Source organism: Centruroides sculpturatus, unplaced genomic scaffold (genome assembly GCF_000671375.1).
Source record: "Centruroides sculpturatus isolate CEXI.00-Female unplaced genomic scaffold, Cexi_2.0 scaffold589, whole genome shotgun sequence".
Lineage (NCBI taxonomy): Eukaryota > Metazoa > Arthropoda > Arachnida > Scorpiones > Buthidae > Centruroides > Centruroides sculpturatus.
This window is the reverse complement of record NW_019384972.1, coordinates 379545-397021: the sequence shown is the minus strand read 5'-3', so window position 1 is coordinate 397021 and position 17477 is coordinate 379545. Positions and strand designations below refer to the sequence as shown.

The window sequence follows — 17477 nt, the reverse complement described above, 5'->3', positions numbered from 1 at the left end:
TATATATATATATATAAGAGCATGTGCATTACATGATATTAATAATAATAATCTGAAATAAATCTAAAAATTTATTTTTATAATTTAAAAATATATTTACAAGTTACAAACAAATAAGCAAAATGCAAATAATATACAACAAATAAAACAGCGCACAAAATATATTTTAATCATGCATGAGATAAAACATATGTATATATAACTTTATTACAATAATAAATTTCACTTTAAAAATAAAAATTGGCATTTCATATGAACATTTTCAGGCAAACTGCAATTAAATAAAGAAAGAACAGTAATAGCCCCAAGGAAATTCTTATATAATAAATAATCAGCATATTGAAGGCAAAGAATAGCTGCATGCAAATATATGCAGTAAGTTTAAGAATAAACCAACCACCTTAATTGGATGATGATCATGACCCTGGCTGTTCACAACCTGAAACAAATCACATTATCTGATCAGGATAATGTTTTATTAATTTATATAAATGGTTTGTTCTGGAATTTAAATTTTATGTAGAAATATACACAATATATATTTACCTTCCTACAAAACAAACTTCATATTTATTATAATTACTATTACTAATTTCCTATTTTATTTATTTTGTTGAATGCTTTCATCTTTTAATGAAGGTTTCATTAATGAAAAATTGTGATTTTTATGTCAGTGATAACATTTCTTCACAATACTATATACTTTTGTTAAATTTGTATAATTTCAACCTATCAAGGAAATTTTGGAACTTAAATATAATCAAATCAAGTCAACTCAGCCTGAAAATTTCATTAAAGTAAAATAAAGCAAAAATCTTATCATCTTTTACATAGAAATACTTGTTTAAAAAACATATAATATGATTAAGTAAAAGTATTATGATGCTGCATTATAATTATGTATATTTATGATGTACTGAATAGTTATGTGCTGTTTCAATCCACACATTTTAATGTATACATGTTTTACTTTTTAATACATTATGATACAATATTTTTAATAAAATAAATACCAAAATTCCTTTTATTATTAGTTATATCTCATTAAAATGGTATGAATTTACAAGTTTCTAGTAGCAAAGAAATACAAAAAAATTAAAAAATATTTCTACAGCACATGTTTGATCTCATAATTTCAGTAGCTAAGAGACTGAATTATTTAGCACAAAATCATAACAACACAGAAAAAAAGAAAGCAACCTGTACTGCAACAAAGAATTGCATATCTTACACAGACTGAATTATTCATAAAGCACAATCAGAAGCCATTATCTACATCTATTTCAGCGGCAAAATTTTGATATCATTCAATAAACATTAGAGACTTATTTTCTGATATTTGTCTAATGTAATGCTAAGCAGTTTGACAACACCTAACCTTTTCATTTATGCAGATAAATAAAAATTAATTACAGTATGTATGTGTGTAAGTTTATTATGTATTCTCTATACAGGTATACCTCGCGTTACGTCGTTAATTGGTTCCAGGAGAACGACTTAAGTCGAAAAACGACGTAAGTCGAATTTACTTGTCTCCAAATCTACTTGTCACTAGGCTAAACCATAAATTGCCAATTCCGGTTCTGTATTTTATTTATTAATGCATTTTTAATAATGTATGGTTAATAAGGATCTATTTTAAGCTTACAAACAAATAAATTTCAGTTTTTAATATAGTACAGAAAAAAAGTAATCTAAAATATATGCATGTAAATGTATATATTTTAATATGATTTTATGTGCTTTAAACATTTTTCTAGTGATATTACGACTTCAATATTTGTGGCAGACAAACGTAAAGTCGAATAAAATGACTTAAATTTGATTTTTATTTTTCCATATACTTTTTTGACAAACGACGTATAATCGGGAACGACGTAACTCAAAACGACGTAAGTCGAGGTATACCTGTATATATAAAAATGAATGTAATGCTGTGTGTCTGTCCTTCATGCATTACCACACTGTTTATCCGATTGCCATGAAACTTTGGGAAGTTGTTTAATATACTCCCGCGAAGGTTTCTGGCATAGTACATTTATCCTACGATAGATGGCGCGAATGTATACGAGCATTCGCGCACAGCGTATTCGATCGATTTCAAATTGTGAAGACCATTTCCCCCTTTCAAAAAATATCTCTAAATTGTGAACTGTTATTTACGATATTTGTAATAATTTTTGTTTAATCACTTTATTTCAACATTTTTTGCTAATTATGCATTCGCTCAAACTTTGTTAAAACCTTAACTGTATCCCGAACTACAACTGAAGTTGTAGGAGGAAATTCGCCTATTTTACCGATCTAGGTATCCCCTTTTCCAAATTTTAATATCAACTCAAAATAATTTAAAAAGACAAATTACAATAAAATGATTTATTATCCAACTATCAGAAATTTCACAACATGCCAAAGAAGAGAGGAAGAAGCAATTAAATAATTAAAATTGTAAAGGATTTAAAAATATATATAAAAATGGGGAATATCGCACTTCTGACAATCGCTGCAAGTGTGTGGGCAAGATTTGGAGAATTCGTGCTTCTCACATAGACAACTCTATGTGGCCAGCTCACACGTCGGAAAACCTTCCGATTTATTCGTGTACACACCAGACGGAAAAACAAAAAATATCGTGTATCCACAAGCACTCCAATAAATAAATATAATTGAAATGACACTTTGAAATGTTTTCCTGATGAAAATGAATAATAATAATAAGTTTCAATAAAAATGATAAAATGTAAATTGAATTTTATTATAATGAGTTTGCTTGAATTTCGTTTCTTCTGAGATCGCAGCAATGTATGACGGGTAAGCTAGTTAATAATATACGTATGTTTGTTTTTTTTTTGCTTTATTTTACTTTTTTAACTCATTCTATATTTTAAATGGCAATTATGTAGAGTTCTAAGACTATTTGAAATTTTTTTAATTCAAAACTATGTCAAGTTCTAATGATAAATAACAGTATAGTAATTTATACCAATTTATAATATAAATTAATACAATAAAAACTGTACGATTTAATAAATCAAAATTTAAAAAAATTTACTTATACTAAAGAATTAAATAGTAAAAAATTTTAATTTAATAGAATGATTACAATGCTATTAATTGTGCTTCAACTTGATAGAAATATTATGCTTACAAAAATTTTTTCTTCAAACTTTTAGTAATGCTTATAATATAAATTTATTATTGAATTTCTTATAACTATTCTAATATATTAATAATAGTTTTGAAATTCAATTTATACAAAAACTAGAAAATAGTTTTTTAAAAAAGAGACATGCTTAAATATAACAGAATCAATTGAAAATTGACAACAATTTTAAGATATAATTTCAATATTTATATCTCAAATTTAACTGTCTGAGTATAAACATTCAATGTACCAGTTGACCCCCCCTATAACACTGTTGATAATTTTGTTTTATATGAATTCCATGTTGTACGAGTCACTTAGATTTTATAAGTACATGAACCGTTCACAGCCCAGCACACGTATTTGTAAAATCTAAGTGACTCGTACAACATGGAATTCATATAAAACGGAATTATCAACAGTGTTATAGGGGGATCGACTGTATTCAATAAAAAACTAAAAGAAGAAATAAAATGATAAATTTGATAAGGATTAGTAAGATCATGCATTTCAATTTGTATACTTTCATACATCTAAATTTGTAATTTTTGTCATACAATATTCTATAATGTTTTATACTAAAAATATGTAAATGAGTAAATGTTTACACAGAAAATACAAAATATTCTGCTGAATACTATAAGTTTTCCTTAAAATATCCTTTATAGACTATGTAAATAAATATACAGGGTATCCCAAAAGTATCCATACATTGACACAAATCAAGCCCACCAGTGGCCAAATAAATAAAATCATTGAACACTGGTCATTGGTTCATGCCTGACCAATGGGCTGGCCACCATGCAGTGTTTTGGGTTTTCTTCATGTGTCTAACACCTAAACGAAATCCAGTTTCCTCATAGGAAGCCCTGCTAAAAGTTACCCCATTGGCAGATGACCCATGTGTTCTGTTGCCTTACTCCGTCAATCCACTGACACAAATTTTAATGCTGACATTTTAATGTTTTGTGAATAAAGTTACATTTCACCTTTGTATGTATGAAAACTTTTGGGACATCCTGTATATTAAAATACTACTTTGTACTTTTGGTATAAGGTAAACTTTATGAAGAATTTGTGCATATTTCAATTATTTTTCAGCATAAATCCTAATGTTAATAAAAATTTTCTGGTAAAATAATCCTTAAATAATTATGGCATACATTTTATAATAGTAACTTATTTTGAGTGTGTATCATTTTCAATGTACTGAATTTCAGATTATATGCAGATAATAATTTTCATTATTATTCATTAAAATGGAAAATTCACACAGTTTCTACAAACATAATTGTTTTGTGCAATTTCTATTGAATATCATTTTCAATATTTACAACTTATATACTGTAATAGGATCTTAGATAAAAAAAAAGTCAATGCTAGCAAATGCTTTCCAATTATAGGATACTGAAGATTGCTTATCAATATAACAAAGGTCTTTATATAAAATTTTGTTGCAATTTTATAAATCAGAATAACAAAAAACTTTTTATATATCATTTAGTGGGCCAAATAAATATTAATTAGACATGCTTTTGTAGTATCATCATTTTGGAATACAGCAGAGCATGGATTATCCGAATACCAATCAACTGAAACACCGGTTAACCGAAAGCGTTCCAGTCAGCAAATTCAAATTGCCGCTAGTGCTGTGGCGCTGCAGTACTCTCCACTCCCTGCCAACCTAAACTGTAGACATACTTTAATGTATTACTTTGGGTAGGTATGTATTTGTAAGACATGTGATACAAAATATATACAGTACAGTTTTGTGTTTAATATATTTTTTCATTAATTTAATGATCAGTTATCCAAACAACCCCAGTCCTGAATTATTTTGGATAATCAATGCTCTACTGTATATGCATAAGTATGCAAAAACATACCAAAAGCTACATATTCTCTCTGTAGTAAAATTATTCATTGCAAAAAAGGAAATATAGCTTTTAGAAGTTTCAAGAAGACTTTTGCAGAACAGCACATGGAATTACTTTAGAAACAAAGAAATTAAACACTTATTCATGAAACCATCTATAACTATAAATTAGTTGGAATAATGAAATAAAATAATAAAACAGACTTTGTATTTCTTCAGCAACAAATATAAAGCCTTCATATAACAATCTGTCAAAAGAAATGATAAACATTCCATTTTAAAATAAGAAAGACTGCATTAAAGTATTAAAATACAAATTAGGAAAAATATTTCTGTGGAATATAAAACTGTATTAATCTTCCATGTAAATTTAATTGTTATTGAGCTTTACTTATTAAATAAAAATTTGAAAATATTAATTTTGTATTATTAAACGTATATATTTTATACAACTGCTATTTATAAATAAGTTACTAATAAGAGATTTCAATCTCTTATTTTGATCAGATTACTAATTTACTTCAACAACATTGACTAAATATTTTTTGTGCATTATACAGTATTTTAATCAAATTATTTTGTTCTTAAAAGTTTTAAATTATATTCAATAACAAATGAATTGAAACAATTAATTTATGTAATAAAAATTCAAATGTAATTTGTTTTACAGATCTATACTATTGTTTTTATATATCTTTCACAAAAGTTGAAGAATAAAAATGATTTTAAATACTTAAGATTATAAATTATCAAAAGAAAAATTAACTTACAGGACTTGCTGGAGTACGTGGCCAGCTAGGACTGGACACACTATCAAATTCGTCATGAAAAGAAGACATAGATGCAGCTCCAGGGGATGGAAGAGCATTTGGTGTTGGTGGATGAGACATTACTGTTTTCCCACCTTTAGAAGTATCACCATGTTCATCAGGTAGTGAAGATGAAGCAGACAAATTGGAGGCTTGACTGCCTTCATCCATAATAGGTGGTGGCTGTGGATGTCCAACAACATGTGCTCTACCTTGAGATTGAGATGACTGTGTTTGCTGATGACCCGAAAGTGAATGAGTTCCTAAGGAATGCTCTGAGGGACTTGAAACAGTCATTGGCACAGTGGATAAAGGGCTGCCAATACTCTGTGTAACTGTTGTGGGTGGAGAACCTATAGAAATATAATTAATGTTAAATTTTTACCTTTGGTTTTTAAAATTATTATTTTTATAATTTTAAAAAATCAACATTACAAATACTTGACACCATATTAGAATTTATGTATTTCCAATGCTTATTTCAAGTAGCCAAAGTATTCACAGTAATGTTTTTATTCAAGGACAGAGAAAATATTCTATAATATTAAAAACATTTACATCAGAAGAATACGCATGTCTATTGATGATGTCACCAGTAGAACTCATGGATTTCGTTGATCGTATCGCATTCAAATTTTTGTATTCCATCAAATGTTTTTTACATATTTAAGTTTTTTCACCTGAGGAAGAACCTACTTCAGTTCGAAAACGTTTGTGGGACCTTTTTTCTTGATAATTTTTTATTTAATATCGCACCGTAAAGGTTTGTAGTTGTTTAATTTTGCTTTAACACGGTGTGGTTGAGAAGTTTAATGTTTTTATTCTTATATTTAACTGCACAACACCGGAATGTAAATAAAACATACAATTCACCAACCAATTAACCGGTGTGAATAGTGTTTAAGTGACGAACATTTTCATTACACCTTCTGGGCACTTATTCAGGTGTATTCTTAATTCAAATAGGCTGGCAGTTGACATTTAAAAATAAATCAAATGGTATGAATATCAAATACAGTATGCGCATGCGTTCTCCATAAGATGTTTAAAAAAAAAAAATGTCGATCATCAAGTTGAGTTGGAACACAGAACTACTGTGCATGCATTTGGTGAGCCAAACGCATGCACAAATATGATTGAAAATTAAATGTCTTTGTCAATTATATCAACATCGACAGACACATCTCCTTAAAAGCAACGCATGTGGTTCTGCTGCAGGTTTTAAAAATTTTGATGACCTCTAACCATCTGAGGTGTTCCAGGTGCGAGGTGATAAGGATAATTCTAGCTCTGGAGAAGTCTGCCATAATATCTAGGTCTGTCGCATAAGTGGAGAGAGCAGTCATATTCCTACCATATTGTATGTCAGATTTATGTTCCCGTAATCTGACCCCATTGATAAAAAGGAAGAGGATAAGGAGAGGATCCCCATCACCTTTAACCTCAATTTAAAATCATTGTATGCCACAATTGTCAAGTCAGGTCAGCATTGAATACAAGAGATGGCCAACCATTTTCAACATACTGTGCAATGGAAAAGACCCTTCTAACTCCGACAGACTACCAGGCATTTATAATGTCCCTATCAGAGACAACAGGTGTGATAGGGAAATGGTGTATGATGGCTCCACTAAACATTCAATGGGGGTCAGATTATGGGAACATAAATCTGACATACAGCATAGTAAGAGTACAACTGCTCTCTCCACTTACATGATAGACTCGGATATTATGGCAGACTTTTCTGGAGCCAGAATATCCTTACCACCCCGCACTCAGAACACCCCAAATGATTAGAGACCATCGAAATTTTTAAAGCCTACAGCAGAACCACGGGCGTTATTTTTAAGGAGAAGATATGTCTGTTGATGACATGGCAGGCTATACTTGACAAAGACATTTAATTTTCAATCATATTTTGAGCCGAACGCATGCACAAGTTTTCTGTGTTCCAACTCAACTTGATGTTCGACATTTTTTTCTAAACATCTTATGGAGAATGCATGCGTATACCGTATTTGATATCTGTATCATTCGATTTATTTTCAAATGTCAATGGCCAGCCTATTTGAATTAAGAATTGACCTGAAGAAGTGACCAGAAGTGGTAATGAAAATGTTCATCACTTAAATGTTATTCACACCGGTTAATTGGTCGGTGAGTCATAAATTTTACGTTTTTATTCTATATTTGATTATCCTCAGCTTCAAAATACAATAGTTAGAATATAAAGAACTTCAAAACAACATGTGCAATAGATATATACAACAATAAATAAACATTAGCAATTCTTTTTAGCTTGAACATAAACACAATACAATTATTATAAATTGGCCATGTCAGCTTAATTTATGACTAAGGGCCAGATTTGTATGGACATGTATGTTTTTCCCTTAAATAATTATTAACTCAATATAAACATAATTTGGGTCCAAACAGATCAAATCATGATTTCCAATAATACACATTTTTTTTTGCATTTATGATTTTACTATTTTCTAGATTTGACCATTTTTGGGACTAAATAACTGCTTTATAAATTTTATAGCTTGTTTGTATGATTGCAAATGCTGTTTTTTCAAATGATATTATATATAATCTTTTCTGCTATCTTTGTAGTAAATCTATTTTTTGTATATATAGTTCTTGTAAGAAATATCACTCCACTGTCCAATTACAGGTAAGTACACAATATTCAAATGCTTTAAATTTAAACTGTCTAACTCTCTTCTTTTAAAGTCTCACAAGCAAACATGTTTATGCTGCCATGGAAATCATTCATTTTTTTTCAAACTCTCAAAATCCTTTGAATTAACTGAATTAAAGTTATTGTGAATGTTATATTTATTATTTTAATAATATTAAACTTAAATCTTTCAAAAATTGTCTAAATGTAAAGATGATAATTTCTCTCTTTTGTGTGAGTATAGTAGTCAAGCTTCCACATGCACAGAAAAGATACAATTTTATAAACTCGATTCAACTAATAATGTAGATAAAATGGCAAAGCTAATCCTGAAATGCTAAGAAAGTATGTACAGAAGTTCGGATCCTATACATTTAAAACAGATTTAAAAAATTCTTTATTGAAATGCATGCCACAAATCATTTCCTGCTAAAAAGAGGTTTCAAGGTAGATCAGCAGGTTGAAACATCCTCAGATCAAAGCAACATGAAGTGTCAAAATGACATTAAACATAATATATGATAAACAAAATGACATTAAAGATAAGTGTCAAAATGAGCCAAAATACAGGTAAATTCTAGTTGTGCTAAAATTTTAATAGAATTCAGATATCATTACTATCAACTTTGATACTAAATATATAATTATGTTAGCAATTTAATAAGAGCATTTACCTATTTCTTATCACTTGTACAGGGCTATAAACAAAATAATATGTGACTATTTTAAAGAGGTGGCATAACAATAGGACAAGGGAAACTAGATTAACCTAGTAATCCTCAAATATCTTATAAACGATTCAATAATAATTGATTAGCTAGCATAGTTATAAAATTTTATTGAGCATGAAATTTTATTCATAACTGAGTTTAGTGTAATTAAGTCAGTCATTGACTTAATTGCATTTAATGTAATGGAATATAATGTTGACCTGATGCAGATCTTGTATACGATTGAAAACATTCATCAAGTTTTACATTAAATTTCATTACTGGATGCTAAAGGTTTTGTTGATTGTGCTTTGTAATTCATTACAGTTATTGAGAAGAAGGTAATTTGTGATACTCTAACAAGAAATATTGCCTTAGAAATTTAATTTTACATAATTAAATTTCTTTATTATAAAAACTGCAGTAAGAATTAATTAGAATTATAGTAAATAAAAACAAAATGTATTAAAATAAACAAACATAATCATCATTTGTTTTAGTCTAAAAGCCTGTCATTTTCTATTTTTTTCTGAAATACAGGGTAATTCAAAAGTCCCAATTCATTTCCTTGAAAAACAATACAGATCAATGAAAGTAATGAATATGAAGTGGAATCAGTGTAATTCAGCATGTTGCCATTGAATGTCTAGGTACTGTACAAGCTACAATCTTTATTTTTAAATTGTCTACATGGACATTACTCATTAATAGGACTTTACACTGGTGTTTAAAAATGTTTTCTGAACTAACTCTCATTATTGTGTCAATTTTTAAACACCAGTGTAAAGTCCTATTAATGAGTAATGTCCAAGTAGACAATTAAAAATAAATTAGAAGTAAGGACTGTAAGGCAATTTATAAAGCTACAATCTCGTCACAGTTGATATAAAAACCCTTTGTGACGTATCAGATGCAATAGGTTCACAGCAGCTGTAATGTAATTCATCAGACCCTGAATATTATTAATCTTTACCTTGAACACCTGTGACTTGATGTAGCCTCTAAGCAAAAAAAGTCCAGGGGTGTCAAGTCTAGTGAATGAGGAGCCCATAACCTAGCTGAGCTCCTCCCAATTCACCTACCAGGAAATGTCACATTAAGATAATCATGTACAGTACAATGCTATCAAACTGGGATGGGGCACTGTCCTTTTAAAACACAATGGTATCAAAAATGCCACCTGCAATCAACTGTATCTCTAACATATCATCAGTTGTAACATATCAACTAATGTTACAACTGATATGTTACAACTGATATGTTACAACTGATGTGTAACATATCAAGATACACTGCACTATTCATTGTGCCTTTCATAAACATGAAAGGCCCAGTAAAGATGACGTCATAGTCTTCATTCTCACTGGGTCTTTTATGGATGACTTGTAGAAAAAACAAATGAAATGTTAGAATTTTCAAATTTTTCTTCTTTCAATCTAAACAAAATACATTTTTTTTAGTTTGTAAGCCATAAATGAAAAGTATAGGCTATAGATTATATTATTTCAAAGTGAGATACACTAAAATTACACTCAGCCAAAATAACTGTTAAATCTAACTATTAAAAGTATTGAAGTTATAATATAATCTTTGTCATTATTCATATTCTGCTTATTATTTTAACCTCTCATTATGAATAAATAGAAAATTTCATTTGCCTTTCTATACCTTTGAAGAAAATCAGTAGGCCTTTGGATCCAAAATGAAATAAATATATATTAAGACTTTTTATGCTAAATATGTATTTGCCATCATCAAATCCAATCAAATTAACATTGGAAATATTCAAAATATGATTCAAAGGTAGGTCTTGCTTAATACAAAGTATTAGGAATTATTAAATTCATGGACTATATCAAGAGGAAAATATTTTTTAACTAGAAGGCTATCTCATTTCAGAGGAATTTCACAATGCTGTATGTTGTATTTTAGTTTGTATTAAGCATATAACTTACATAAACAACTTCACATAAGTTACATGCTTAATACTGTAATAAATAATAAAGCGAAATGATCAAAAACATCATATTACTTATTTATAAGATAGGTTATTATTTCAGATAATTTATAAAAAATTAAAAGATAAACAACTAGAGAAACAAGAGAAGATATCAAAAAACTTATTTTATATTACTACATTTTCAGACTGCACCAGAAGCCGTAAAGTTTGCTTCTGTGCTTCTGGAGTAGACAGTTTCCATCTTCTATTGATTTCATTAAAACAATAAACATTAATTCTTCTGTTTTAAATAATTTCATTGATATACAAATAAATAGACATTTATAAATTGTGTGTATAGCTATGTTTTTTGATGTATTTCTGATCTTCTTCAATTAGATAATTATGAAAATCAACATTTACAATTATTAATATTAAACAAATATTCAAATGCAAAAAGTTCTTTTATTATATACTAATTTAGTTACTTTTTTAAATCATTATTGCCAGCTTAATGTTTTCATATTTAATTAAAAGTAAAATGATTTAAAAGCACATTCCAATTTTTAAACACAGCAACCTGAATATTATGATGAAGTATTATATATAAAAATAGCAACTAATACCTGTGGAAGGAGCAGAAGTTTGTGTGAATCCTTGTGCCCCAACTGATGCTGAGTTTGATGCATTGTCACAATTAGAGACATTACCAAGTCCCATTGAAGTGGGAGGCATGGCAGAAATTTGACTTAACGGTTGTGCAGATGGCGTACTTGCTGCTGGTGGAGGCATTGGAGATGATTCTGGCATAACTGTGGGAGGACCTGCAGCTCCAGTCATTGCACCTCCTGCTATAAATCCTTGAGTGCCTGCTTGAGATTGCATATTGCCATAATTACCACCATACATTTTTTGCTGTAAATGCTGTCTTAAATATACTGGAGATCTCATAGTAGCAGAACTTGCAGCTGCTATTACTGCAGCCTGGGCTGCTGCTTGTGCAGCACCTGGTGGACCAGTACTTCCCTTAGGATACTGTGCTGGAGGAGGCATCATATTATTCATCCCATAACCTGTACTAGAAGGAGGGCCAGTGCTTCCATACTGAGAATTCATATAACTGCTAGTTGTACCAGGACCAGCATTGTAACCCTGTGTACCAGTCACAGATGTTTGTCCACTCATTCTACCTACTACAGAATATCCACTAACATTTCCACCATAAGTACTGTTCTGATTTGGTGAGCCATAATTCTGCATGCCAAGAGTTCCCTGAGTACAATGGTAGTTGCCTATTAAAAAAGTATTGATATACCATGTTAGATAATATTTGAGATTAAATATTTAATAATTAAAAATAAAATTATAAGTTGGTAATTATAATCGTAATAGGATTGATATTTTAATATATATATAAACTAGAGATTAAGAATTCACATTTATACGAGGGCAGTTTTTTCAAGCTCCGATGGTCCATAAAACAAAGACGAGTGTAAATAAAATGAATTTATTACCAAAAAACTTGGGTACAAACATGATTACTTTTCAACATAATCACCGTGAAGATTGAGGCACTTGTCATATCTGTGAATGAGCTTTTCCATCCTCTTGTCATAGAATGTGCCCAATAACTTGAGTTGGGCCCTAACATGTTTTTTGAAGATTGTCATTAGACTCAAACCTCTGCCCTGCTAGCCACGTTTTCAGTTCAGGAAAGAGGTGGAAGTTGCTTGGTGCTAAATCAGGGCTAAAGTTCCAAGCTGGGTAGATATGACAAATGCCACAATCTTCATGATGATTGTGTCAAAAAGTAACCATGTCTGTACCTAACTTTTGGTAATAAATTCATTTTGTTATTTACACTTGTCTTTGTTTTATGGACCATCAGAGCTTGAAGAAAAAAACAGCCTACGTAATATAACACACAATACAAAATTAATGAAACTAGTTAAAATATTAAGCATATTAAGTATAATGTATCAGTAATAATCAAAAGAAATGAGTTTTATTTATAACTTAATTTATAACAGTCAATATTCAATCTATTATCCTCAAAATTTTTTTTCATACATAGGACAAGTAATTTAATAAAGTAGCTTAAATTTGTATAAAAATGACTTCATTTTAATTGTTTGTATCTATTACAATAGAGAAAAGCATTGTTTTATAAATTAACAAAAATAACAAATGTGGCCTTAATGTTTTATTAAGATCATATTGAGAGTTATGAAATACAGTCAACTCCCATTAATAAAATCTGCTAGGAGAACAGAAAATAGTTCGCTTTATCAAAAATTTGTATTAACAATTTTCAGGGTGACGATCAAGGTTGTATAATTTATGAAGTTAAAGATTAATATTCAATTGATATCTCTAAATTATAGTATTTTAAACTAATTTACTAAATAAAGTTAAATAAAATTAAAATTTACAAAAATAAATTAATGATCAAAATGATTTTCAAATCAAACAAAATTAAGAGGAGACAGCATTTGCCAATTAATTACAGAGCAGTGTATCAGGATGGTTAAACAAAACAAAGATAAAAGAAATCCATAGTTTTTTTCTGTTAAAGATTGAAAAAGTATAAAATATTTTTTGTGTCAAAAGAGTAAAAAGAAACCAAAACTGGCATCACTGTATGCACTCCCAATATGCAAACTAACACGAGTTTGCATGGGACCACATCCATTTAAAGGGATGGACATTCTTAAACTTTAACTTCTATTTTCTAAGTACTGTACAGTAGAATGACCTATTAAAATCATGTTCTTTCTTCCAGCTTGTATTATTACCTATAGTTGGGATAAGACAAAGAATGGTGCAAAACCTTTCTTTGTCTTATCCCAACCATATGTAATTAATCATTGTTAATAAAATATCATTACTAAAACCAAAACCAAATATGAGATATTAAGCATACCATATCAATGAGCAATGGAAAGCATACCATATCAATTCTACTCTATTCATTCACTATGTTGCAGTTCAACCAATATAATAAATGGAGGTGAAACTAAATTTCAAATTGTTAGATTTTGTGTTTGTGAAACAATTATTTTATTATTATTTAGTAGAAGAATGATTATTATAATAATAATTTTATGTAGTTGGTATATTGATTATTGCTAATTTATACTTTTGTAATTACAGCAGGATAGAATAATTTATTTAACTGACTAAACACAATATAGCTTTAATGGAGATAGTTGAATTGATTTCATATTTGGTGGTATGACGATGTGGAAATGATGACTTGAATAACAGCAAAATTTTTAAAATTTAGATAAATGTTAAGCACTTAATTAATGAATGAAATATAAACAATCATAGAATACAGTTAAAGTACATTACATTTTGATTTTGAAAATTAAATTCAAAATAACACATTTCTACCTACATCTTTAATTACAACTACTGAATGCTAAAAAATAAGAGACATTTTTATCTGGCAATAAATATTAAAGCGTTTACTTTACATTATTCTTCTTTGAGTATAATTTCTGATATTATCAAACATCTTTTGATCTTGCAATGAGTTTTATGGAGAAAATGGTGTAGATATATATGAAACTCTAGAAAGATAAGATTTTACTATACATGTTTGTTTGTAAATTGATTTATATTGGCAATAATAAATGGATGTTGAAGAATGGAAAATGAATTTTTTGACTTTCAACTGGAATAATAAAACATTTTGAAAATAAAGTTATTTCAATTTCTGTCTTGAACCTTTCTGGAGTGAGAAAAACAGATGCTTAATAATATATGAAATTATATTTATGGAAGAAAAATTCTAAATATACATTCTGTATGAAGTCAACATGCTTACTTTATATTTAACTTTATTTTAACAATTTTGTTTACTTCATAATATACAAGTCATGAATCCAATCTATTAATCTACAGTCAATGGAATAATTGTTTTATTTTATTTTGTAATACTTAGTCATCTAAATGTAAACAATAAATAACAGATACTTCTTTTCTGTAATTTAAAGGAATGGAAGTTGAGTCTTACAAAACCTTTAAAATAGGTTTCTTATAATTAAAATTAGAAATTGTGACAAATTATTTCAATTATAATTATATGAACCATTATACTACAGTCAATATATATCCTATTTGTATAAACTTTTAATTAAAAAAATACTATAAATTTGGTCTATTTATTGTATATTCCAACATATAAGTTAACTCCTAAATATACAGAAGATTATTAGCAAGCTAGAACTGAAAAGTAGTTACATTATCCTAAGAGAAAAGTGCATAATAAGACCAGACCACTGTCATAAAGAGTAATTTTAATATCTTCAATTATATATATATTGGAACAGTGGCGTACCGTGGGTGTCAGCCGCCCGGGGCAGAGGAAAATTTCGGCTCCCTTATTTAGGTATTTCAATTTAAAAAACCAAAATTCAGTTTTGTCACAGAACAAGCAATGAAAAATTCGGTGGTAGTGCAGTGACCTGTTCAAAATAGTTCTATTGGACATTAGTGGTGTATATGAACATGAATGAATTGTACAAGTGGGGGGGGGGAAAGGTCAACAGGTTTTGCAGGATTTCCTCGGATGAGCAACTTACTAGTTCATCCGGACGGCGAGCCGATTCCCAGACTGTCTGGACAATAGCACTATCGTAGGTGCGATGCAAGTATAGATTAGGATGTTTCAAATTTTTACAAGATATTATTATTATTCATTGTGAAATTTTTGCCGCTCCCCTAAAAGGTGCCACCCGGGGCAGGCTGCTCCTGCCACCCCCACTATGGTACGCCACTGTGTTGGAACCCTAATAATCAAGCCTTATTTAACTGAAGCAAACTTATAAATGAATATACAGTGGAACCCCAATTAATAAACGTCCTGGTTGACAATCAAATCGGTTAACAAACTTTTATTTTGGAAAATTTTTGTCTCGGATAACGAACAAAATTCGGATAATGAACTTAACAGCTTTTTGTGTCAAATTTGTAAGCTTGCCGACTTTTAGGGAAAATCAGTTAATTGTGTGTCGGTGATGGTCTAGGGTCCATTCGTACATTGGTGTGGTGGAGGAGACAAAGATGACAAATATTTTACAGTGAAAATCGTTTATTAGAACGTGAAGATGCTTACATATTTGAGGTAGTTGGAAATGGCTTATCTACAGTATTTTCTCTTGGCACTGAGGAGTGGCGTATCGCTGGTCCTACAATAGTGCAAGCTGATCAGTCGTAGCCCCAGAGCGGACGAGATGGGTTTGCTTGGTCACAGAAGCGATGGTAGGTGACAGAGCTGCAACAACTGGAGCGGTCTGCGAGACACAACACAAATTTTAGTGGGCACGACTTCAGGCTTAATCCAGATGAAGACGACATAGATTAATCGCCATAGAATTTTTAGGAAAACTGCATTTTGACCTTGAGATTTGGGTTTTTTATAGTATTTCTTCCTTGAATCTCACCTTACGATTAGTCCTGCGTCCCATTCCTCACTTCCCGATTGTTTTCTTCTTTGTCTCCAGGTGAAAACCGAAACCAGATCAGGTCACGAGAAAGGTTTGTTCCGAGGCGTTTATTTGACACCTGTTCGTCAACTCTGATCAGAGATTGTTGATAAATCTATAAGCCTTTTGCTCATAATTTAGACTATATTTTCTGCTATCTGTCATTTTAGAACTTTAACGATCGTATGTGATGTTTTTATACCCGTCAAATCTTTCCCTTTTTCCGAAAATTTAACCTAGATTGATTGTTTATGACCACATTTTCCTATATTTTCATTAAAGAAAACCCATTTTACAAATAAAATTACAAAAATACTGACATCTAGAATGGATTAATTGTATTTGCATTAATTTCTATGGGAAAAACTGCTTCGGTTAACAAACGGACTCGTGGAATGGATTACGTTCGTTAACCGGGGTTCCACTGCATTATGTTTTTTATACTGAAATTAATAAAATAAAGTTTAAAAATGACAACATGTATTGCAGAATGATTTGTTTCTACTACATTTTACCATATGACTTTAATGTGAGACAAACCATTCCATATTAAAATGTAACTACAATAACACACATTTTTTAAATTTCCAATTGGAGAAAATCATTATTCTTTTATTTATTTTTCTGAAATAGAAGACAGAACCAGTACATGACCTGATGCAACAACTTTATCAAGATTATTATTGTAAGAATTTAATAAAGTCATTGCATCAGATCAGGCATTGGTTCTGTCTTCTATTTCAGAAGAATAAATAAAGAATACTTATTTTTATTCTTAAAATTATTGTACTGTACATATTAGTTGGTGTTATTACTCATC

General features: G+C 29.6%; 1 protein-coding gene across 1 annotated transcript in view; it reads right to left on the bottom strand.

Annotated features, from left to right (window-relative positions):
* The window catches only part of LOC111632630 (trithorax group protein osa-like), a 155463-nt gene that overhangs the window by 40230 nt on the left and 97756 nt on the right, over positions 1 to 17477 (bottom strand). The window contains exons 5-7 of the mRNA XM_023377120.1: positions 11792 to 12457; positions 5792 to 6183; positions 401 to 439 (exon numbers count right to left, since the gene is read on the bottom strand). Coding sequence (XP_023232888.1) covers positions 401 to 439; positions 5792 to 6183; positions 11792 to 12457 — 1097 coding nt within the window. The remainder of the gene's footprint in view (positions 1 to 400; positions 440 to 5791; positions 6184 to 11791; positions 12458 to 17477) is intronic.